The 23,447-nt window shown below is 37.1% G+C and overlaps 1 protein-coding gene across 1 annotated transcript in view; it reads left to right on the top strand.

Annotated features, from left to right (window-relative positions):
* Positions 1 to 23,447, top strand: part of USH2A (usherin) — a 383,410-nt gene that overhangs the window by 284,233 nt on the left and 75,730 nt on the right. The window contains exons 48-54 of the mRNA XM_082050056.1: positions 7,305 to 7,473; positions 10,438 to 10,659; positions 15,912 to 16,135; positions 18,521 to 18,731; positions 19,118 to 19,315; positions 19,943 to 20,101; positions 21,876 to 22,070. Coding sequence (XP_081906182.1) covers positions 7,305 to 7,473; positions 10,438 to 10,659; positions 15,912 to 16,135; positions 18,521 to 18,731; positions 19,118 to 19,315; positions 19,943 to 20,101; positions 21,876 to 22,070 — 1,378 coding nt within the window. The remainder of the gene's footprint in view (positions 1 to 7,304; positions 7,474 to 10,437; positions 10,660 to 15,911; positions 16,136 to 18,520; positions 18,732 to 19,117; positions 19,316 to 19,942; positions 20,102 to 21,875; positions 22,071 to 23,447) is intronic.

Genomic DNA, 23,447 nt, shown 5'->3' on the forward strand with positions numbered 1-23,447 from the left:
TGATCCGAAGTAAATCTCAGAAGCTACATGTAATGGAAGTGTGAGGAATCTCAGTACCAGCCTCTTGAATCCACAGATCGAACTTAATTGTGACAAATTACATGGTGGACATATCTACATGTCTCTATGTATTTTTGCATCCCACTTGGAACAACCAGTTGTGCTCAGTTCGTTCCATAGATCACACACTGTAAACTACTAGAGGAGATTCTTTGTCTGCTCAAGTATTCAGCTATCTGTGGAGCACATGATGGAGGTTCACATGGCTCCTTTGGCATAAAGTGATCTCATTGGGCCAATTAAAGGCTATAGGAAATTTTCTGGGTGTATGTAGAGTTTCAAAAAAGCTAGTAAAGCTATAAAGCTTCTCTCTGTCTGAGAAATCATTCCTCAAAGTCTGCATGGCAAATATTGGTTATTAACATGACTTGCTGTTTTTTTACCTCAACTCAAATTCTTCCTTGGCTAAATGCTTAATGATGAGATTCTCTAGTACAGACAATCTGTTTAGATTCAGCTACAAGTGGGTGGCTGTTACATGACAATGATGAGCAGCTCTGAAGGGGATCCATTGTGATTTCTCAGATGTATTTTTAAATTATGGCTATTTTCAGGTTAATCTTCATATGAGTTCCTGTTTAGCAGTAGGATCAATAGCGTAGCGGGAGTCTGTAATGGTTTTTATTGACAAATGAGGTAGAAAACTCTTAGTTTGAAAGTAAGATTTAATGTAATGAAATAGTGTCCCTATTTGTCAAAGGCATCATCACATGTTCCATGACTAAAGCAAACAATATGTGTACACAAGATTCCCTGTCAGACAAGACAGTAATTAAGGAAGTGAGTTATGCGAGGTGTTCAAGTCAAAATATAAATTATTCCAGCCAACACAGCTTTAGCTTTTGAGATCCCTTGAAAGCAATGCTGTATTAAACATACATATTCCTGAAATCTTGTGAGTGAATTATGGGTAGTCCCTTGTTCTAAAAGGTAAATTTACTTATTTCAGGTTTTTAGCATGGTAGAGTTTTTAATAAATCTTGGCATATGTGTGAGTTAAATTTGTATTATATTAATTTTTAAAGTTTTCTTCTCCATTTTCATTTTTTCAGCCTTCATGCATTTATGGGAACTTTGACCTTGGAGAGTGTCCATTTATTTTTATGGCTTCCTGACTTTCTTATTTTTTCTAAGTAATTTTGCATTATTTTGTTATAATAGTCTCTCTGTAATCTCAGAGACTGGGTACCATTTAGTTAAGTAATGGACAGAAAATAAATGACTGGAAGGTCCACAGGAAACGGAAGCACTTGTACATAAAATGACAGAGGAGTGATTTTTGTGGGTGAATTGGTTAAAATTTACCTCTCAATGTTTTGTCTGGTTTGCTATGTTTACCAGCACCAGTCATCCAAAATATCTGTAGGAGACATCTACAGAGATCCTGGCACATCCATGTTCCTCCTCGTCAACCAGAGTCTGTGGCAGGGACTGCGTAAGACCTTACATGGCAGCCCGCTGTCACATGTTTACGTCAATATGTGCCAGTTATTGTGGAAGCATTTGTGCTAGTATGTGCCCTTTAGATTCAACAGTTGAAGAAAAGCAACACTGTCCAGTATATGCTCTTTCTGAAAGGAAAGCCTCTTATCACAATGCCAGCTGCTCTTCACCATGCGTTAATGGTACAGCCAAACAGGAAAAGATGCCACTGAGAATTAAATGCTGAGCAGCTTAAGTAATGTTCAGATCCAGAACAATAAGCATGTTTTTTTTGTTCATTTGGTGGCAGACTGTGCAGCAAAAGCAGAGAGATTTTAACTACATAGTTCCAATAGACAAATAAGTTGTAGAGTTCTCATTTTTGCTCAGGTCATTTATTGCACCCTGTGTACAAGACATAATGGTTCTAATTTCCCTCTTAAAATTTCCTTGAATTCAGGTGTATAAAGTGAGAGGAAAACCAGGCCTTTCATACAAAAGTAATTTGGAGATATGTCTTGGGTTATTTATTTATATTTCCTTATAGGTTATATTTGGCATCATCAGCTTGCTATTGCAAGGCACTGTAGAAAATGAGAGATTTGTTATCATTTCTCATCTATATAAGAGATCACCAATATATAATTCCCTCCATCCACAGAAAACAAAGGGTTTCAGTAAGAGGAATACAAGGGTGTGTTTTGACTGCACAGCAGGGCAGGATGCAGAGACCCTTCTGCTAACATTGGCTGGGTTGGGTCCAGCTGGGTAGCACAGTTAGATCAGAAAGGCACTGCTAAATAGCTTGGTTGTGGGGTTGCACCGGTGTATGTGTGCTGCCTGTGGGCTCCAGGTTATTATCTCTGCATAGCGCTGTGCTGTGTAAATAAACCAGCTTGCTTAGAGCTGGGTTTGGAATCTCTAAAAGAAAAAATGACCTTTTAACTACATGTGTACATGCACATTCATGGGCTCATATGGGCTTTATATTCAGCCTAATGACAACCAAAAAAGGTTCCTGCTATCTGAAATCATCTTTGCATCAGATCCCTGCTTCTTGTTTCTAGTTGTTAATCTGTTTTTCTGCTTCAGTGTTAGAAATCTTTGTTATTTTAACTATAGCTAACACAGTGCTGTGCCTGGTAAGCTTACCCCGGTGTTTGTAATCAGACTTGGATGGATTCATAATCCTTGAGTTCAGAAAGAATTTAGAAAGGGTAGGGGTTATGTGTGTAGTTTTGCAGAAAAGCTGAGAACACACTCTCATTATAAATTTTGTCAGCTGTTGGGAGTGTCCCTATGTCCTGTGTACCTTTTACGGTAACAGACCTGTGCTGCTTGGGTGTTCCCAAGCTGCCAAAATTGATAGTATTTTTATAGCTGTATTTTCAGTAAGGTGTGATCTATAACTCTATACAGGTTTGAAATCTCAAAATAGACATCAGCTTACAGAGCACATATCATGAGATCTGCAGAGATGTACTTCAATTAACAAGGGAATGTGCCCTTGCTCCACCCATCAGGGAGCATGATCTCAGTACTGATGGGAAGTCATTCCTGTGTTATCTGTGTAGCTACTGAAGTGTCCTGTTGTTACTGGCATCCTGAGGTGAACACTGAAAAGAATATGACAGGTACGGTAAAAGTGGAATTAAAACAATGGCAAAAAGGCTAATAATTTCCATACAGAATAGATCGAGAGTATGAACATCAATGGTTAAAAGGTTCTTGACTGAAGGTGTTCAAACAGCTTCAACACTTTTTATTTTCAGTAGCAACAAGCTGTATAAATCTGCAGTTAATGAACTGATCAAATATAACTCTGTCAGTACTAGGAAGTGCAGGCTTGCCCCTTTACTCACTATAATTAATGTGTCATTTGTTAAAAACAGCAGCAGGACTCTTTTGCTTGAGGACAGGTGGAGGGAATTGGTGGCTTGATAGCTAGCTTCAAAAGCGTGATTTTCAGAAGTGAAAACGAGCGCATCTCGACACTGGTGAAGGATATTCCATCAATATTTATGTAAAATTTACTATTAATGCTAGCAATATTGTGCAAGTTCTTTTCAAGTTCTTTCAGGCTTAGATAACCTTTAAAAAGGTAAGACTTCACATATAGTGTGTGTTCTAACACACCTAAAAGACAGGAAATGAAACTCATTTTGGTAAGATAATATATAGTGATTTGTAATAGAATAACAGTAATTTCTGCTCATGGATTTTAGATCTAAGGCTGTACCAGTTACCAAAAGAGAACAGCAGGCTGAGAAAATAAATGGCTAAGTACACTTAGCAAAAAAGTGTGTCTATATAGATTCAGAGATAATTTAAGTAAAAAAGAATGAGCCTTGCTAATTTAAAATAGTCCTTCTCACATGAGAACATGATGGGTCAATCATTACTCTGGTGTTTGCTCCACTGGCAGAAATTTTTTAATGAACTCCTGTAGCTAATAGGAATTCCTTAGAGTGCTTTGTGAATTGCTATTTCACAAAGTGGCTCTGGCAGCAAGCATTTGACAAGAACGATAAACATGGCTGCCTAGCACATCTGTTTATTTGGATAAATCAGTCCTACATTAACTGGCATGTGTCCACAAGGCCAGGTAATATCCTTCTGCAAAGTCTTCAGCAAGCAGAGGAATCAGGGATGACACAATTTTAATTAAAAGAGAGTTGCATAGATAAGTTTGAAGTCTTCTTAAAAATTGCTAAAATATTGTGTAATCCTGCCTGCCATATTTGACATCTAGTTGCTCTGCGCTAGTGTCATGGCTGACTGGGCCTTTCTCAGATATTGTAAAAAGCCTTTCTCTATGCCCAGACCTTCCCAGTCCCTCTGCTCCTGGGTCACAGTCCCTCACTAGGCTTGGATGGGAGAATAACTACAGGACTGATTTGTATGTAACTCAGTCTACCATGATAGCTAAGAATGAACATCTTATATCATCTCCATAGACAGTAAAGATCTCCTGGTTAGCAAGCATATGTCAAGCGTTCAACCCTCTGTACGAGGGTGAGATCTCCAACCTGCTTAAAATGTTGGTGTCCCTGTATCTGATCGCTACGAGGCTTCTGCTTTCATGTACGTAGTAACACAGTCTGTCACTTTTAGATCTAAGAGGATGAGATAATAATAACCTTTTGCCACTATAACTTTCAATCCATCTGCTTTTCTTCTTTGTCAATGACAGAATTTTAGCATTACTTGAATGCATTTTATTTTATGGATTGATAATGCAGAATCCTGGGGCTGAATATCAATGCAAATAGAAACTAACTATCTTTAGAGGACTGCCAAAAAAGTGTTATTTAACAATTTACAGCCGACTGCAGAGGATGTTATGGAGCTACATAACAATAGCATCAACTATATCAATGGGTAATGCCCCATGAGAGACTGAATGTAATTTAGAGCCGGCTGGACCCCTTTTTGGAAGCTGTGTATAGGGTATTGAGAAATACTGAGGATCTTAAATAATTATTAATTAAGGAAAGTTCGGGCTAGAACTATTGTAACATACCTGGGGATTTTTTGAGGGAATTAAGGAGGAAAAGGAGAGACACCAGTAATAATGCAATCTTACAAATAATGTTCCAACCAGAATGCTTTAGAGTTAGTACTAAAATGGCGCTCCCAGTGTCTGTGTGGAAGATGTAGAGCAGGTGTTTCTATTGAGGATTCACAAGAGAAAGGGCCTTTCTTAAAACTGGAAACATCGTATGGGAAGTAAAATGGCTGCTCAGGCATTTGAGCCTGATAATGCCAAAGATGTGCAAGTTTCTCTATCTGAAAGATAGAAGGACTGTGTTCAGGTGAAATCTGGGTGGTGTGCATCACTGATAAGAAGGAAACGGTACAGGATCACAGAGGGAGACACAATCCCAAGGGGCACACAGATTGAGACAAAGAATGTGTGAGAAACATATTTCTGGCCTCCTTTTGTGCAGGCACATAGAACATTTGCTGGTTCTGGTGTCTCAAGCTCAGCATGCAGTGAAAAGGACAGGACAGAGGCCATTCTTTACAAGTGACAAGAATTGTTGATAAATGCGATCTACTCTGAGGACAGTGGTGTGATAGTACTTAACTTGATGTTTTTAAGAATGCTTTTAAATGACTTAGAAATACAGAGGCCAGGTAATCTATGTTGCTCTGGAGCCAACCTGGAGTGCATGCCAGCCAAAAAAATATCCAAAAGATGGGAAGCAGAGAAGAGGTGTAAAGCAGAGTTTTATTTGACATCTTAACTAATGATCTGGAAGGAGGAACAGTAGGTTAATTAAATTCATAGATTGGATTGTATTACCAGTGACAAGGTGGACAGCAAAATAATATAATAGGACCTACCGAGATTCAAAGTTCCTCAACAGAAAATGACAAAATTCAGCTGCTTTTGCCGTCTAAAACAGAAGCTAAATGAGAAAGTGTGCTGGAAAAACAGAAAACTGTGTGACAATTGAAAGCATATAAGGTTATAAAACCTGAAAGTATAGTGAGAAAACAAGAACACCTTCTACTCTACGTCATGTTAGTTTTGGGTTATGTCTTGTTTATGTATTGTAAATTGTAACTTCAGAACCTAACCTAATTCGCCCAAGGATGACTGAGTAAAGGCCATTCAAAACTGAATAAAACACAGCATCATGTATTCAAGTAGAAGTCAGTAAAAAATTGTTTATGACTTTAGAAAAGTAATAATATTTTTTCTTGTATATATATGTTAATACTATAAATGTAATAAAAATTAGATGTCCTGTGCCTAGTAATATACATTTTTAAAAGTTTTTTGTTATGAAAGTACCTAGGTGAAGAAAAGCTTCTCCCAAAGGAATATCTTATTTGCTGCTAAGATAACCTGATTTAGGGCATGGCTAAAGTAAGGGGTGAAAGTGCTTCATGTCAAAAGAAAAGAAAGGAGCAACTCTGCTCTAGCATCTGTGCTGCACTGCCCAACTGCATTTGCTGTTTCTCTGTAAAAGGCATCCTTCTGGCTCGTACAAATTGCACTGACTGTAGGTTCTAAGGTTCCAATTTTTATGAAGATTCTACTGACTGTTCTATATGTTTTGCTGTATACGCAGTATGCCACTCCATTGACACAGGAGTAAGTGTACAAACAATTATTTGATTGTTCAAGCGTATAATTTTCTCGACAGAACCTAGAAAGAAGTTCGCAGTTGAAAGGCCTGTTCAAAATTCATTTCAATGTAAATTTTAGTTTGAAAAAAAAAATCCTTATATAAATGCAATTCTCTTGAGATCACATTGTTTGAAGAACTGTGGTGATAACTAAGTGATCATGTGCTATAAGAAGAAAATACCACTTATTTTTAGGTGACAGAAAACCCAGGAGTTCATATTGGGAAATACTGTTTTTTAAGTTGTAAGGGTTTCAGATTACATGCTTCATCATAAACAAACAAACAAATGAATAAATAAATGGGGAGAAAAGAAAAGGATAAGGTGATGGTGGATTATAGCTACATATTGCAATCTACTCCACACTGAAAGACTCAAACAGCCTTCACCATGTGAAGACGATTCATATTAATCAACTATTTTATTGAGGTGAAGTATGGTTGAAAGCCACAAAACATCAGCATTCTGACAAAGACACAATAGTTTATTGAAGTCTGATAATGCTGGAGGGCACAGGATTTTAGCCAAGTTACATTTTATTAGACTGCAGTCATATTATTGTCTGTAGTGGGATGTGTTGTACACATTTTCATATATGTTATTTTGCCAGAGAACACATTATGTTCTATTTAATAGATATTGCCTTACTGATTTTTTTTTTTTTTTTAAACTACTTCTAGGTATGTTGTAATGGGATTCTTCACGACAATAAACCTGGCTTCCAGTGCTGCGAGGACAAGTACATTCCATTTATTCTTAATTCACCAGGGGTTTGCTGTGGTGGTCAGATACATGCTGTGCAACCGAAACATCAGTGCTGTGGTGGTTATTACACTAGGGTATTAGTAGGTAAGAGACAACTCCTTTCAAGTGCTTGAAAGAAACACAACAACAAAGTTGATATATATGTTACACCAAGGAGAATGAAAACACAGCAATAAATGTGGGATTTATCAAGATTTCTAGATGTCTTTGAGACTTGTGTTCAGTGGGATAAGCAAAGAAAATTGCACTGACTTTGTCTTCTATACACAGTACACTATGTTTATACAAGAAAGGCTTAATTGATGAAACCTGATGATTGGGTCATTTCCCAGAGAACTAATTTATGCTGAACTATACTTAATTGCAGTAAGTGCTGCATAATGGGGAGGGCAGTTCTGCTTAATAGGAACACCATCAGGCAATCTAGTGGTGCGGCTTAGTTCTTTGTTTGACTTGACCCCGTGCGATTTTCCCCAGCCATTTCTTTTGTGGAACATTTGTTAGCATTTGGGTTTGATATTATGGATTGTGTCACTTCTACTTGTTTCTGTATTGTCTACTCTTTGTTCCTACCGATGTTACAGATCAAACTACACATCCCACATGTATTATCTTTGATGGAAATTGATGCTTTTCTTAAGGATTGTACCCTTATTCTCAGAACTACTGTGGAAGTTTGCCAAAGCTGTGCTTCTGTGCTGTTGTCCAGAGTTTGGTTTTCCAGTTTGCTGGTGGGGTTTTGACAGGGAGAAGAGAAGAAAAGGGGGAGGAGAGCCCTTCAGGGGGCAGTGTTCAGAGCATATATCTCTTTGTAGGCAATTGTCAGGTCAGGAGCTAAAATGCTTCCATTACTCATGAGCTGGCACACATTCCCTAGGCTCAGAAATGCTTGAATTTTTGCCAACACATTCAGCACATCTCAAGTTCTGAGCTTTTGAAAAGTAATTCATATATCACAATATTAGAATGCCTTCCATGATGTCATCAGAAAAATGCTATCACATGGAAGAACCAGAGAAGAGTATTTTGCTGTCCTCATTAATCTCAGCGTACTGAAATGGAGAGATTATACTGTGACCTCTGTCCCCATCCAGTGGTCTGTGTTAACTAGCTTAATGTTGTTTACATCAAGAAGGAAAAGTACAGTGAAACAAAATGTCTTATGTCTGAAAGAAGTTCATGTTCAGTCAGCAGTCCACAGGCATGAAACAGTGACTGTTTGAATATGATTTTTTTTTACTAAGTATACTTGCTGCATTCTCTCTTTCCGCACTCTAAAGGGCAGCAACATGAACAATGTTGGTCACTCTTTTCTTTTTTATTTTTATAAATATGCTAATAACCTCAAGCTAAATGTTAATGTGGGTCATTTTTTGATAAGGATAACAATTAACTGGTAAGACTGCATGGTAGTTTTCAGAGAGAGAATATTTTCAAGCCTAGCTTGGAATGGATCCCATTTTGAGAGGTTAATGAGAAGGTTACTGATCCTTTGTGTCTTATGTCTAATAGTTCTTTAAAAAAAAGAAAAACAGTTTTATTTCCAGTAGATGTAAGCTACATTCTGTGTTTTAATACTTACTCTGTGTGACAACTAAATTAGATTCCGAGGAATGCAGGAAAATATGATGAAGTATCTAAACAGATTATATCTATTATACTGTAAAAATTTGTTCTCATCTTTTTTTGTTTATTGTTGACTTTATTTGATAAAGTTATTTATACAGGAAACTCTCTAAGCATACATATTTCCCAGATGTTGTTTGGCCAGCTTGATAGCTCTAGATGTACTGAAGCACACTGGGCTGAAGGCACGAAGATTACAAATTAGGAAGGCAGGAATCTCAGTTTCTTTAACAGTAGTGCATGAAGAAGTGTAAACATCCATCCCAGAGCTAAGATGGGAGGAGAGATTCTTAAAGCAGAGCAAAATAAATAATGCTACTACCACCCAGGCACTTCTTCGGTGGGTAATCTGGGGTGGAAGGAAGATGTTCTCCCTCACCTGTTACAATTGCATTACAGATTTATTTCTGACAAAAGCTGCATTGGGTTTAGGGCTTCTTGTCTGTAATTCCCAACCTTTCAGAGTAAAGGACTTGAGATATTACTTTCCATGAGAAAAATTAATTTTAAAAATCAAAACACATTTCTTTTATTAACAATCAGGAATCCAAATAGTTTATTCACCTCTATTACCTGTCTTCAATGGCAGAAAAAAGCCCTGCACCTTCCAAATGATATTTGAGCCACAGAAAACGTTGCAATGCAGAAAGATAATACAAAAATAGAACTTTAAGAACACTGGATCAGATCAAGTGCAGACACTAATGAATGAAAATTATTGCCATTTACCATAATTTTTGGTTTTTTTTATAGCAGTGTTTATTCCATTCATAGCACAGTTTATCCCAGCCCATCGTGCCATTACAGTGTCAGTTTCATTGGCAGTCTTATCCTAAAGGCTTTTCCTGCAAAAGCAGATGCTTTTGCTTAAGTAGCAGCCAAGCCCACTGATGTGATTGTGACAGTGGTATTTAATTTTTAAAGTGAGTTGAGTTCTGAAGTTCTTTGGGAGACACTGAAAAACTCTTTAAGCAATGTGAATTAGTCCTTCAAAACAAGTTTGAAATTATTATGGAAATTTTTTGCTAAGAACAAGTATGCTGGATATTCAGTTAATCATAGCAGGAATTAATTCTCTTTACTGTGTATCTGCCTCTACCTAAATATTTTCCACTTTATAATTATTATATTTACAGAAATTAGTTTTGTTGCTCTTCTCAGTTTGTCTTTGGCATGCTTGCAGTTTGATATCTTACAGAGTCTTGGCCCTGAATTCATGAATGCATGCTTCTTTAATTACTATTACAAATAATACTTTAGCATTCTAAAGTACTGAGTGATTCCATGCTTTCACATGGAACATTTTATACAAGAAGCTAGCAGTGTGTGAACTCAGACTTGTTGCTATCAGATGAAAGGCCTCTCAGGGATTTCAAGAGCTATAAATGGATAAAATCTTTAATTGTATTCTTAAATTGACAGGAGAGGTATGTTGCCCTAACAAAGAGCAAAACAGAGTTTCGGTTGGAATTGGTGATTCTTGCTGCCAGGGCATGCCCTACTCCACATCAGGAGATCAAATCTGCTGTGGTGGATCCCTCCACGACAGTTTCAATCAACAGTGCTGTGGTGGAGAAGTGGTAAGCACGGACTTGATCTGTTGTGGCGATGAAGAAGAAGGGACCGCACACAGACCTCTCACAGGTAAGTGAGTTTTCCAGAAAAAAAGGATCTTCATCTTTCTAATTCTCTTGTAACACTAACCATTCAGCAATAACACACTCAGTCTTAAGATGTATTTGCCAGTTTATTAAAATGGTGTTGCACTTTAGTCATCTGTTCTGACAGGTTGCAAAACGGTGAGCTTTCGATGAGTCTTTGCCTTTGTTGAAAAGCTGCAGGGTCTGAAGACACTTCAGAAATTTCAAAAGGAGTGCATAATCTTTCACTATGCCAGTCAGGAAATAGGATCAGTCCCCTCTTAATGAGTAGAGCAGAGGTTAGACTTGTCCACCTTGTGCTGGAATGCATTGCAGTGCAGGGATTTTTCATTTGATCTGGACATGTGTGGTTAGTCACATAGAAACTGAAGATGATGTCGTTATCTGCTTGGCTGTCTATGTCCCTCACTTTTGCATCTAGTTAGGGGTAAACCTGCTGCAATTTAAAATTAATAATACTTAATGCCTAGCTCCAGTCACTTGTTCATCTGTGTGTCCCTTTAGTCTCTTGCACACCATAGGAAGCTACTCCATCTCTCAGAGGTACAATCCAAAACCTGCTTCCTCGAGAAACACTCTGTGACTAGCTGGTGACAGAGATCGGAGGTATTATATTTCTACAAACCCTGTTCAGGTATATTCATATGTCTTTTCTTTCCACAATTATTAGACAGTTATATACCATCAGCCTTAGGCTTTCTCTGCCTGACAAAAGACTTCAGAAACAACTGCGCTCTCAAAGGGGTGCCCAGTTTCAAAACACAGAAATAATGGAGGTTTAGTACGCAACTCTACTTGGTGTACAAAGACAAGAGATGCAGTGCTTTCACAATATGCCTGTCAGTTTAAGCCTTTGGTTGTACAACTGAAGACATTAATACATAACTAAAAATCCACATCTGAAGGTTGCACTACTCCTTTCCCAAAAAAATGAGGTTTTTTTTCCTCAGCTTATTGTTTGCATTCACCAGATGCTTCGGCCACTTTGGTATGAGAAGTACCCCAGTTCTGTGCTGACAGGAAGGGCTCATCAGAAGAGCCATTGCAAGGCTTCCTGTGGTTTCCACACCACCCTACTCTTCCAGTGGTGACTTACCACATGTACGCTGTTAACAGCACCACTTGTGTTATTTTAGCTCCCCCTCACCATGATCCCTAATTGTGCCCGAGCTACAGTATCAGTGTCTATGCAGGGCTCACGATATCGGCTCTGAACAAGGCCCTCTTGCATCGCCGCGCATTGTGCGGCTGCCGCAAGACGGGGCTGGCTCGTAAAACATCTCTTTATGTACTTTATTACTTAAACTCTTTTATTTGCCTGCAGGAGCCCTTTAACAAAATCACATTGAATTGACTTTCTCACACCAAATCAAATCTCCCTGGTCCCAGTTCAGTTGTCTTTGTCAATATGTATTTTATAAATGGAGTGAATTAACAGATGCTGTTGGAACAGAACTGCTGGGGTAGCGTTTATGTTTTTACTGCTCTCTCTGGGCAGATGAGTTGTGTAGGAGTGTAATGCAGGTATCTTGGGATGAAAGTTATGTTCTTCATTTCAGTATATATATATTCTTAACAGTTTTTTTTTTCCTTAAATATATATATTTAAAAACCCTTTATACCCCTCTCTTTAAAATGTGTTTAGCCTAAAGCGCTCTATCATTTATACCATTTTTCTTGAGAATGGGTCAGGATGACATTTTTTTGACTATTAAAAAAGAAAACAGTGGCTTTTTCATTGTTCACAGGTTTCTGTGAGGACTTTATACTGTGAGCCAGCATACAGCTGAACACAAATACAGGTTTGAAAGATGAATTAGTGCCATAGTTGAAAAGGGATCGTATTCTTTTGCATTAAGCATAGAATAGATTGTGGGTTTTAATCATATCATATATATCATGCTCCATCGGTTTTTGCTTAATTTCCTAGAGTAATTCGGCCTTGCTAAATACATCACGAAAATACACAAGCCAGGCACAAAAATCTACTTGCTCTCCATCCCTATTGTAATGATTCTAATGGAAATAATACTCTCATATAAAATCGTAATTTACTTATCATTGGCAAATGGATAAGTAGAATTTTGCAACAATATCATAATTGGAAAGCTTATCTCGTTGTCTAGAAGGGGAAAAGGTAACAGAGGTGGCTTTATGCAAAAGCTGAAATGCTTCTGAAGATCTGTTTTGTAGTTGGCAGTGAGTGCTATGGTTAAAAATATAATAACAATTTAAACCTTTCGGGAGTTTTAGTTCCTTGAAAAAAATCCTACAAGAAAAACAACATCGATAAAAGTGAAAGCCTTGTGCACAGCCTTATTGTCTCATGGCCAGCTTGAATGCAGCATGTTTCTGCAACTGAATGTTGGTTGAAGGGCTTGGATGGTAGAACCTTTTTGTTTGCCATTTTATACCTTTTTCGGAGAGTTTGTCCTGAAAAGAAAAAAACCCTGAACAAAAAGAATATTTTTTTTCTATCTCACATTACCCCTTTTTTTAAAAAAAAAATAATAATTTCTGTTTTCTTAGGTTCTATTTTTCACCCCTTGTTGGCCTCATTTAGTGGGGTGACCATAGAGACATCTACTGGCAAAGGCTGGCAGTGATGCCATTGCACACACACCCTCAGCCCCACTGCTGTGGTGGCATTATCCAAAGTTGTCTATTTCTGGCTATAAAGGATAATGTCAGCTAAAACCACTCTTGGATTTTGTATTTAAGGAAAAAAAAAAAGCTAGCAAAGTGCCCCTACACTGACATCCCAGACTCATGGACTCATGAAAGATGATGCTTTGTACTGTTGTGGTTCCTGATCTGTAGGAGTTGCAGTACCCACATGTAAGCCAAGGATTTTTGGACTAGTGTGCAATGTACACTGGCTCTGTATTTTGTTGATCCTCTATTCTGGCTCCAAAGGCTAAGCCTTTTAATACTCATTTTTCCCTTTTGAAAGCAATGGTTTTACAGATTTACTAAATTAGTAATTCATCACTCAGCAATGTTTGTAAATTTTTTCAGTTGCTGGGGATGAACATGAAATAATTGTTGACAGAAATCACCGTTAGCAGGAAATATCTTTTCCAGCCCATGGATTTCCTTTTTGCTGTAACGCATTATGTGCCTATGAAACATAAATATATAAAGTATGACACACATTCCAGCTGATTTACAAACAAATACTTTGTATTTTGATATTTTGCTGAATTCAGCAAGGGATTATATGAATTTCTGGATCTTTAAGCAATTGAATAAAGTGATTTTTAGAAGGCAAATCAATCCATCAATATTACATGGTCCTATTTTGTTTTTCTTAGAGCATATTTAAAATTGTACATTCGAGGTGTCAAGGTTCAGGAGTCAAGTGCTACATGTGATAAATTAAGCAAAGGTCAGAGGCTATGCAATGCAGTTTCAGAAGATTGTCTACCTCTGCCTTTGCAGCTCATTCATGCTGAAGTGATGCACTATGGGAATTACTACCAAACTCTGCTCTGCAACATCTGCTCTCCCTAAGTGAGTTAGTGCACGTCAGACATCTTTATGTCAGAATATTGCAGTGATGGATGCAGTCTTCAGAAAATGCTGCATAAAAATCTGGTGTGCCGTTCTGGCCATTAAGTGAAATTACTATTTAAATTAATGGCGCTGTCACAGTTTATCTGTGCAAAGAATGAACGCTGATTAGGGTATTAAGTAATTAGCAATTTATCACACTGGAACAAGGTTGATAATAATTAAAGAAGTAATGGTTTACCAAAGAAACTAGAAAGGGAGTCACTTCTTGTTATGTGAGTGAAATCTTGGCTGAAAAATTTAATTCAGTTAAACAAAGATGAGGTTCGCAGTGAGAGAATACAGCCTTGTTTGTTTCGATAGAGAAACAGTTCATTATCAAAATTTTAGTTTGCCTGTCAAAAGTCCCTTGGGGCTGTCTGAGTTGCTTATTAGTATTGAACTGAGTCATTTTCTACAGTAATTCTCTACTTAAAATTTGTGGAATCTGAGGACAATTTGGAAAAAGGGTGTGAGCAGGAGGAAGTATTTACCTCTTCGAGAGCTGGTGATCGCAGTTTGATTGCTGTGAATGGAACCAGCTCAGAAAACAGGTAAAGTATTCAAGTAGCATCACCTTTTTGAGTCATCCCAGTTGTTGGAACGAAGTGGTCTGAATGCTTTAGCAGGATCATACCCTTAAAGAGTAATTTTCATTATGTATGACTTCATAAGAGAAATTTGCTGCAATAAATGGCAATGAGAAAAGTGGCCGCTTTTGCATGTGTTTAAAATGTTGACATATAACAGAAATTATGTCAAATACTAATTACTTTGTAGATCTAAGAGTGTATCACAGCCCTGTTTGGTTTGTTTCTTCATTTGTTTGTTTTGTGATATGGTTCTAGTTGAATTAGTAATGACATTTATTTCATTGCCAATTACAGAGGTATTTATAGCATTTGTTTCAGAGTTAAAAATTACCCCTTTCTTTAAATGGTGGGTGGTTCAACGCTGGTATTTCACAGTTGCAGAATCATTCACATGAATATTTGGAAATTACAGTGGTTAAGGCAAGCTTTTAATTTTAAAATAAAATTATTAAAATTAGAAGAAAGGCTGTGGAATGAATTTTGGCAGCTTATCATTTCCACTACAGAAATGCAAATAATATTTAGATAGTAACTTCTTAAAGAATATCAGATGACTGAAGCTTCACTGTGGGTATTTGTCAAGTCACCCATTCAGTTCTACAGATCTAGTATGAACTCCCACTTTAAAACATAAACTATAATGTGAAACATTCTGGAACGCTAAGGTGCACTGTTGAAGGACTGCTCGTGTAAGGGGGCAAATGAATGAGACCTGACTGGAAAGTACATGGAGAAGTTTTCTCAGTGTCTACATTCTACAGGAAATTTTCATCAACAGTCTGTCTTTGATCTGCTGTGCACAGTTCCTTGATATGGTTTTTCATAGCAAAGGTTCTTACAAAAGTTCAGCAGTTGTATAAATTGATTGCAGAGAATCCCTGTTTATTGCTCTGATTCTTCATTGTTTTCAGTAGGTCTAGAAGTCAGGACACTCACTTCAGTCAACTCATGTTCAAATTTAAACTCACTTTAACTAAATCTGCGTAATTCCAGCTGCCAAGCCATATTGCATTCTGAGCTTTCTCCTTTCCTAACTATTTGTTTATTTACTTATATTTTATATTCAGATATATTTGTTTGTTCGTTTCAGGGATGTTCTGTTGTGGGCAGGAATATGTGAATATGTCAGATACCATATGCTGCTCAGATTCCAGTGGTGAGTCCCTCAAACACGTTAGAAAGAATGACCAAGTGCCAGTAAAATGCTGTGAGACTGAACTTATTCCAAAGAGCGAAGAATGCTGTAATGGAGTTGGATATAATCCTTTGAAATATGTTTGCTCTGACAAGATTTCAGCTGGAATGATGATGAAGGTAATTGATAGAAAATCTCTCGGTAGCTCTGATTTGACGATGGAAAGAGAAATACACTGTTCATAACTATTTTTCTAAAATAGGAATATAAAAACTCTTGTGTGCATTATTCATTTTCACATTACATCCATATTAATACCGAATGAGTTCACCATGATTGATGTTATTGCAATGAATTCTAAAGGAATTAATAATGATTAGCTGCCTCTGTGAAGTGTTGCCCAGCACTCCAGATTAGTACGGGGGCTAAAAGCTGGCATGCTAACAAGACTGGCACATACAGCCAGTTTCCGTTCTGTGACCACTGTTCCTGATGATGTTCCTTAAGTGGAAATTAAAATTGAAGTGGCCAGTTCTGAAGTATAAAAATGCTATTACATTTCAATTTGAACAGGCAGTATGACATGGATTCCCCAACCTCCTAAAACCATATAAATAAAAATAAAGCAATTGATATTTTCATGATAGACTTAATCCTGATCCAACAGAAAACCAATGACAATTTTGGCATAAAATTCAGCAGTACTAGGATAGTTACCTGTATAACTTTCAGCAACAATGAGAGTATTATGGTTTTGGTGCATTTAGTGCCTAATGAATTGTACAGTTTATTTTCACTCTAATTTAAGAGTAAACTATGCACCATAAAGGCTAATCCCATCTTTTCTAAGAGTGGCCAGTGGCTATATGTGTCAACATGAGACAATTTAGCCAAAATGTGAAAGTGGCAATGTCTTGTAAGTCCAGGTGAATTGACTAGAAATCTTCAAGAATTAGCATCTTGGTGTTATACATAACCTCTAAAAAATATTGTCAACTGTTATCCCCCCCTTTTTTTTTTTTCAGGAAATGATCATTTCGAAGGATGAAACCACTGTTCATATATATGTATATTATTTTATATAAATTATTTATAGTTACATTTATCTATATTTAGACAGAGAGAGAAAGAAAGAGGGTTGAATATTGTAAATTCTACAATATGGAAATCAGGTAGATATTGTGGAATTTATCACTGAAGTAAAAAGAAAAACAGACCCCATCCTGCCACATACAGGCATTCCTGTATACTTTTCATTCATCTGTTAAGTTAATACACAAATATTTCTTCCCTCTTCTCCTTTTCATGCCAAGGTTTTCATGTCATTCCATTTTCAGACTGAATAATTTTCTCCCAGAGAAAATCCAAGTGTTGTGATGAGTCAGCTACATTTCCTCAATGCATTGTATTAGTAGTTCATGCAAGGCAAAAAAATGGCTGAGAATAGGTTAATGAATTCTGGTAGATAACATGCTAGATCCATACCATAGGTATAATGCATAAACAAAGGAAGCGGCTTCTATTTCACTTACCTGCAGTAGAATAAGAGATAGTAGTGCTGGCTTTCTGATATGTATAGATTTACTAACATTAAAAGCACTGATATTCTGAGATGTGTTCTGGAGCTACTTTATATTTGAATCCAATCCATCTGTATCCTATATCGATGTCTATCACAATCTAATTTTTATGGAAGTGCCAAGTTTGGGAAATTAAATTAGCTGAAGTTCATAATCAGACAGCAAGCCCATTTCAATGGGTGAATTAAGAAATCATGAGGTATATTTTTTTGTCCTTCTAAAGCTTGTATCCTAATGGGCAGAAATGTTTGTAGCAAGTATTGCAGTGCATTTCTTCCTGCAACAACCTGTATTCTATGAGAATTATTGCTCTCTAGCTTATGCTTTGGCAAAAATACTATTTCATGAATTTTAATAGAAACTCTTAGATGTTCAGTGTATATTTCTATTTCTGTGAATTGTTCTTTATGGGTTAAATATTGTAACTGTGTCAACGTTAGCAGAGGTCCTCTTATTGCAGCAAAACTGCTGTTCTGGACTGATGTGGTAGAAGACACGATTTATATAGCTAATGGAGAGGGTCCTCAGCTCTTGAAAGCTGCCAAGGAATTGCACAGAGGCCTCTTGAGTACTTGGCAAGCTGTGTGAGGGGCTAGGAATTTACTACTTATTTGCCACGGGATATTGGCCTTTGGAGGAGCAGACTGTTCAAATTCTTGGATTAAATCCTGATCTCATTTGATTCTAGACTCTTCTGCCTTCAACAAACCCAGTCATTTGGGCTTCCAGCGGTTAAAATTTGTGATGTTTTCAAGGACCAAATAAAACAAAAATCTGTTTCTTTTAGAAATAATTAGAAAAGCGTTGATGACCAAAGACTGTAGACAGACCAAAGGCTGAAGTGGTCTCCCATATGCTAGACATATTGACACACTCGATGTGACTGCCTGATTTGTATGTTGCCTAAAGACAAATACTAATGGAAGCACCTGTAATGAAAATAAGATGTGGTAAATATACTAAAATGGAATGTATATTCCTTAGGTAAAAGAAGAATGCAAAGCTAATATCCTCTGCCCTTTATCTATGGCGGCAACAGCACATTGTGGAAAGTGTGACTTTGATCCTAGGGAGAATATCTGTGCATGGATAAAAGGTTCACAGAGTGCTACAGAAAGCGAGATAAAAGAAGGTGTGTGTCCAACTGAAGAGGAGACTGTCTACACAGGAAATCCAAACCAGTATTCATTTACAGGTAAGGAAAAGTGGCATATCAGGTGGTGATTTGCTAGTGTATTTACTTTGCTGTGGAGGAAAGGATGTCCTCAATGCTATCAGGTATTCTAATGAAATGTAAAGCAATCGTAGTGAAGTATCATTCTTTAAGAAGCCATCTGTGAATCAGGACAGTATCTTCAGGGAAATGAGTCGCAAGAAATTCATTGAATACATAAGGTCTAAAACTGTGTTCACAAAAGTTGGTGGAAGTATTGCTATATCAGAAAGTGCTCCTGACTAAAGGAAATCTGTCTTTAAACACAGGAGTAGACCCATAGGCACAGGTTAAAAAAAAAAAAAAAAAGAAAAAAAAAATTGTATTTGATGAGACTGAGATGATCCATATGTAACTTTCTTTTCTAGACCTGAACCTCGAACCTTTTATCACATATGAGTACAGGGTGGCTGCTTGGAATAGCTATGGAAGAGGCTTCAGTGAAATTAGCAGAGCTGTCACTAAGCAAGATGTGCCACAGGGTGTAAGTCCACCAAAATGGGCCAAAGTGGATAATCGGGAAGACATGATACTTCTAAACTGGGAAGAACCACTTCAACCAAATGGTATTGATACATGTTTTGGAAAAAAAAAAAAAAAAAAAAAAAAAAGAGAGAGAGTATGTTCTATCATTCAATTGACAGTGTTCTGAACTCACAAAATGTTTCTTAATCAATCACTGGCACTGAAATACTGAAATATACATATTCCTAAACTCTGCAAGAAGAATTTGCTCTTCATTGAGATCATCTTCATTGCAAATAAGCGTAGAGTCTAACTTCATAGAAGACAATTTAGGATGTCTCTAAGAAGTGCCCAGAAGCTTCTTTTGAGAACAGTTGTAGTGATGCTTGGCAAATATGACCAGAAAATAACAATCATATTACAACATGTTTTGGGACTCAGGGGTGGGTGATACTCATGTTTCTTTCAGGAAACCTTGCTTGTGATTTTCAAACAGTGGGAAAATTTGGAACAGCACTCTTAAAAATTGAGATGCACTGAGATGTTGATGTAGAGTTTGAGGAGAGTAGCTGGTAATTCACCTTAGCCATTTAAGCAGGATGATTGTCTGTTACAGTGGTCGCCTAGAGATTTCATTTAATATTTTCTGTGTGCAGAGTAGGTTGTTGTAGCATACCATCACGCAGGACTTCTCAGCTAACAAAAGGGAAAATTTTTTTCTGCAATAGGTCTTATTATTCACTACATCATTTTCCGAAATGGAATCGAGCGTTTCAGAGGAACAGAAATGAGCTTTATAGACACAAGTGGTGTCCAGCCATACCAAGAATATTCCTACCAGCTGCGAGCCTGCACTGTTGCTGGTTGCACAGACAGCAGCCAGGTTAGTGAATTGGTCTGTATGAAACTGGTGCCAGAATTTTATCAGCCAGTGTGGTAACATAAAAAATGCTTTTGGAAAGGTGTAATTTGAAGACATGCTGATTATTGAATAAGTGAAGAACATCAATAATCTAATTTGATTCAGCTACTGACAGGCGATTATTTGGAACCTAAGGCTCATGCAAGTGGAAGAAGAAAGCATCGCAGTCTTGGCAAAGATGAAATTGTACTGTAAGAACTGATGTTTGTTAAAGAGAAAGCTGCACATAATGTAATAGAGTAAGGAATATTAAAATGCACTTTATCTAAGCCTTGAAATTAAATCTTTTTTTCTCACTAGGAGGTCTATAGCCTCTTCTTCCTTGGTATTCCTTAGTTTATCTGCTCCAGCTCTAGTCTATCAATTTGTTCAACAACCTTCTTATTCTGAGCCTCCTTCCACTATATTACCCTTCACTGGTTTTCCATGTCTGCACCTGCTTCAGGCTTTATACTCCCTTTGTGTACAACCTGCCTCTGCTTCAGTTTTAAGCAAAAAAAATTTCTTCCCTCCCTTTGTCACTGCTTCCTTTCCTTTCCTCTGCTCTCTTATCACTTAAAATCACAGATGCCTTTCACCAGCATTACTATTTAACCAGCTCTACTTTCTATTCTGCAAAGTACTGGCTTTATTCATCACTTGGAAAAACTGTTTCTTAGGTAACTTCTGTTTCACAGTAATATCCTTGCCTCTATGAAAATTAATTTCCAGGACTACAAGTGGGGAATAACAACTGTGCTTTGCTTTGTAATTATAATATCTATCGGATTGAAAACTTGAGTTATTTTGGTTTGTTTTCTGGTGTTTAAATGTTTTTCTTATTGGTGCAAATCTCAGCCAAAATTATAAGAAACACTGATGCAGAGGGATGAAGATAGGCACATAGTGATCTGCAAGCTATATAGACACAACTACTGCAACCATTGGCCTGAGCTAATAAATCCTGCTTATTTCACTTATCTGTAATTAAGGAGTTTAGTGTTGCAAACACTGAAGTCTCCAAGTAGGGACTGATTCTACCAAATCACTAAGACCATATATTATAGAGGGCATATCTTATATTTACAGCATAATATAAATACTTTATGGTGGTAATAATGGAAAAAGAAAAGTGATTCTCAAAGAGAAAAAGGTCTAACTCACTTATTAAAACTGTAATTTGGAAATGCCTCTGTAGGAGATGGTAGAAATGTGTCAATAGACAATTAAGTTTTCCTTTTTCTTTTTCCTTTTTTTTTTTTTTTTAGAAAGACCTCAACGACTGCAAAGTTACTCTATCTTTTAAAATCTTTTGTTTCCTTGCAAAAATACTGAGTTGAAAATAACTACAAGATAGTTCAGATTGCATGGGATATATGGAGGCTTAGCTCCATGTTTACTGGTGCTTAAAATATATGAAATCAGGCAGTTAAAATGCAGAGACACTGACAAACCATATGGAAGAGAGTTATCAAGAGTTTTCAAGCAATACAGTTTTCGTTGTTTCACTTTGTGCTATACACTGCAGCTAAAACATGGTGAAACCTGTTGTGATAAATTGTAGACATAGACTTATGTAATGTATTCAAGGTCAGATTTCATTGTGAAAAAGGAGGAAAAAAGTAACTAGTTCTCCAGGACCTTGGTAATGATATGCCAGCCCAAACAACATTTTAAAACAAAAGTGACATTCTCATTGATCATAGTATCTAGTGTACTATTACATTAAATTGCTGTTTAATTCATATGTCTTCAGGTAGTTGCAGTCACTGTCCAAGGAGTCCCAGAGAGTGTTCAGCCACCAGACATCAGTGCTTTGAACTCAACAGCATTACATTTAAGCTGGATTGCACCCAAGAAACCAAATGGCATCATCAGAGAGTACCAGATCAGTCAAGTAGGAAAAGGACTTATATACACTGATGCTGCAAGCAGAATGCAGCACACAGTATCAGGTAAGGAGGCAGAGCTCTCTGACAGGCTAATGGCTTGTCCTTAAGATATAAAACAGTGTTAACATATTAAAAATCCTACTTGTCAATAACTTTTAAATCCCCAGTACTGTGCACAGTTTAGAATGCTTTATCATGACTTTACATATCTTAAATTTATTTTTTCAATAATTTCTGGATGCTGTTTTTTAAAATATTGATAGATTTGATTTCAAAATTTTAAAACTAATCTATGCAGCTAGATTCAAGATGAACACTTTGTGGTGTGCTCAAGGTCTCAGGTATTCTGTGTAGGCTTGCCACTCCACACAGATTTAGCTCTCTCTTTTGCTGTCATTAATGTGCAGCAATGCAATTGAAGTCACTAGTGCTGCTGTGAATGAGTGGGAAGGGAAGGGAAGGGAAGGGAAGGGAAGGGAAGGGAAGGGAAGGGAAGGGAAGGGAAGGGAAGGGAAGGGAAGGGAAGGGAAGGGAAGGGAAGGGAAGGGAAGGGAAGGGAAGGGAAACGGAAGGATCTTCAAGAGCTCATCAGTTGGTAATGGAGGGGTACAACTGGTGCCATGATTGGAATGTAATAACAATTTTCAGTGCTCCAAACTATTGCTCCCATTGTGGCAATCAAACTCTAAAATACTCCTTTTTGCAGTTTCATCCAGCACCACGTAGAGGTGAACTGCATGTTACTTGTTGCACCCCAGACTACTTCCTGTAAAGAGATTTTAGACCTGTACAGTATTACCATGAACCATATTTTGACCTAAAGAAAATGGGAAGAGCAACAGTAACTCCAAAGTGTCAGAAAATATTTAACATTCAAACTTGTTTTCACATGGACCAAAAGACATGTCATATTCAAATACAAAGCTTCTTGTCATCAACAACTGTGACCACTTTAGAATGAACCAGTTCATTGCATGCTGAAGCAACATTGTTGGTCAAGAAACCAGTTTCTGGTGTAACGCTATTTGTAGTTACTTTTGCTTTCTCTGAGAGACTGCAAATAATAAGATGTAGACACTAACACCTCGTGAATACATTTAACTTTCCATTTAGCTATAGCTTTATTCAGCATGACTGTAGATAAGGGTAGCAGCAATCATTGGAGCTTAAAGAACATTTTAAAAATAAGTACTAAGGCCTCATATTTGTTCTGAAACGGTTTTATTTTCAGGGAATACTGTTTCTGGATTCTGTTTATAATCTCATATACTGCTTGTAGCCTTTTTCTAAATACTTGGTGAAATTTCACTAGTGTGTGTATGTCTGAAAGAAACTTTACTCAAGGGATTGTGGGGGAAGATTTAACTCAGACCTCAAATGTATTATTTTCACGTATTCAATTTTTAGTTATATTTGGATGTTACATTGAAGCAAAATTAC

This window comes from Streptopelia decaocto (genome assembly GCF_964273445.1).
Source record: "Streptopelia decaocto genome assembly, chromosome: 3".
Classification (NCBI taxonomy): Eukaryota; Metazoa; Chordata; class Aves; order Columbiformes; family Columbidae; genus Streptopelia; species Streptopelia decaocto.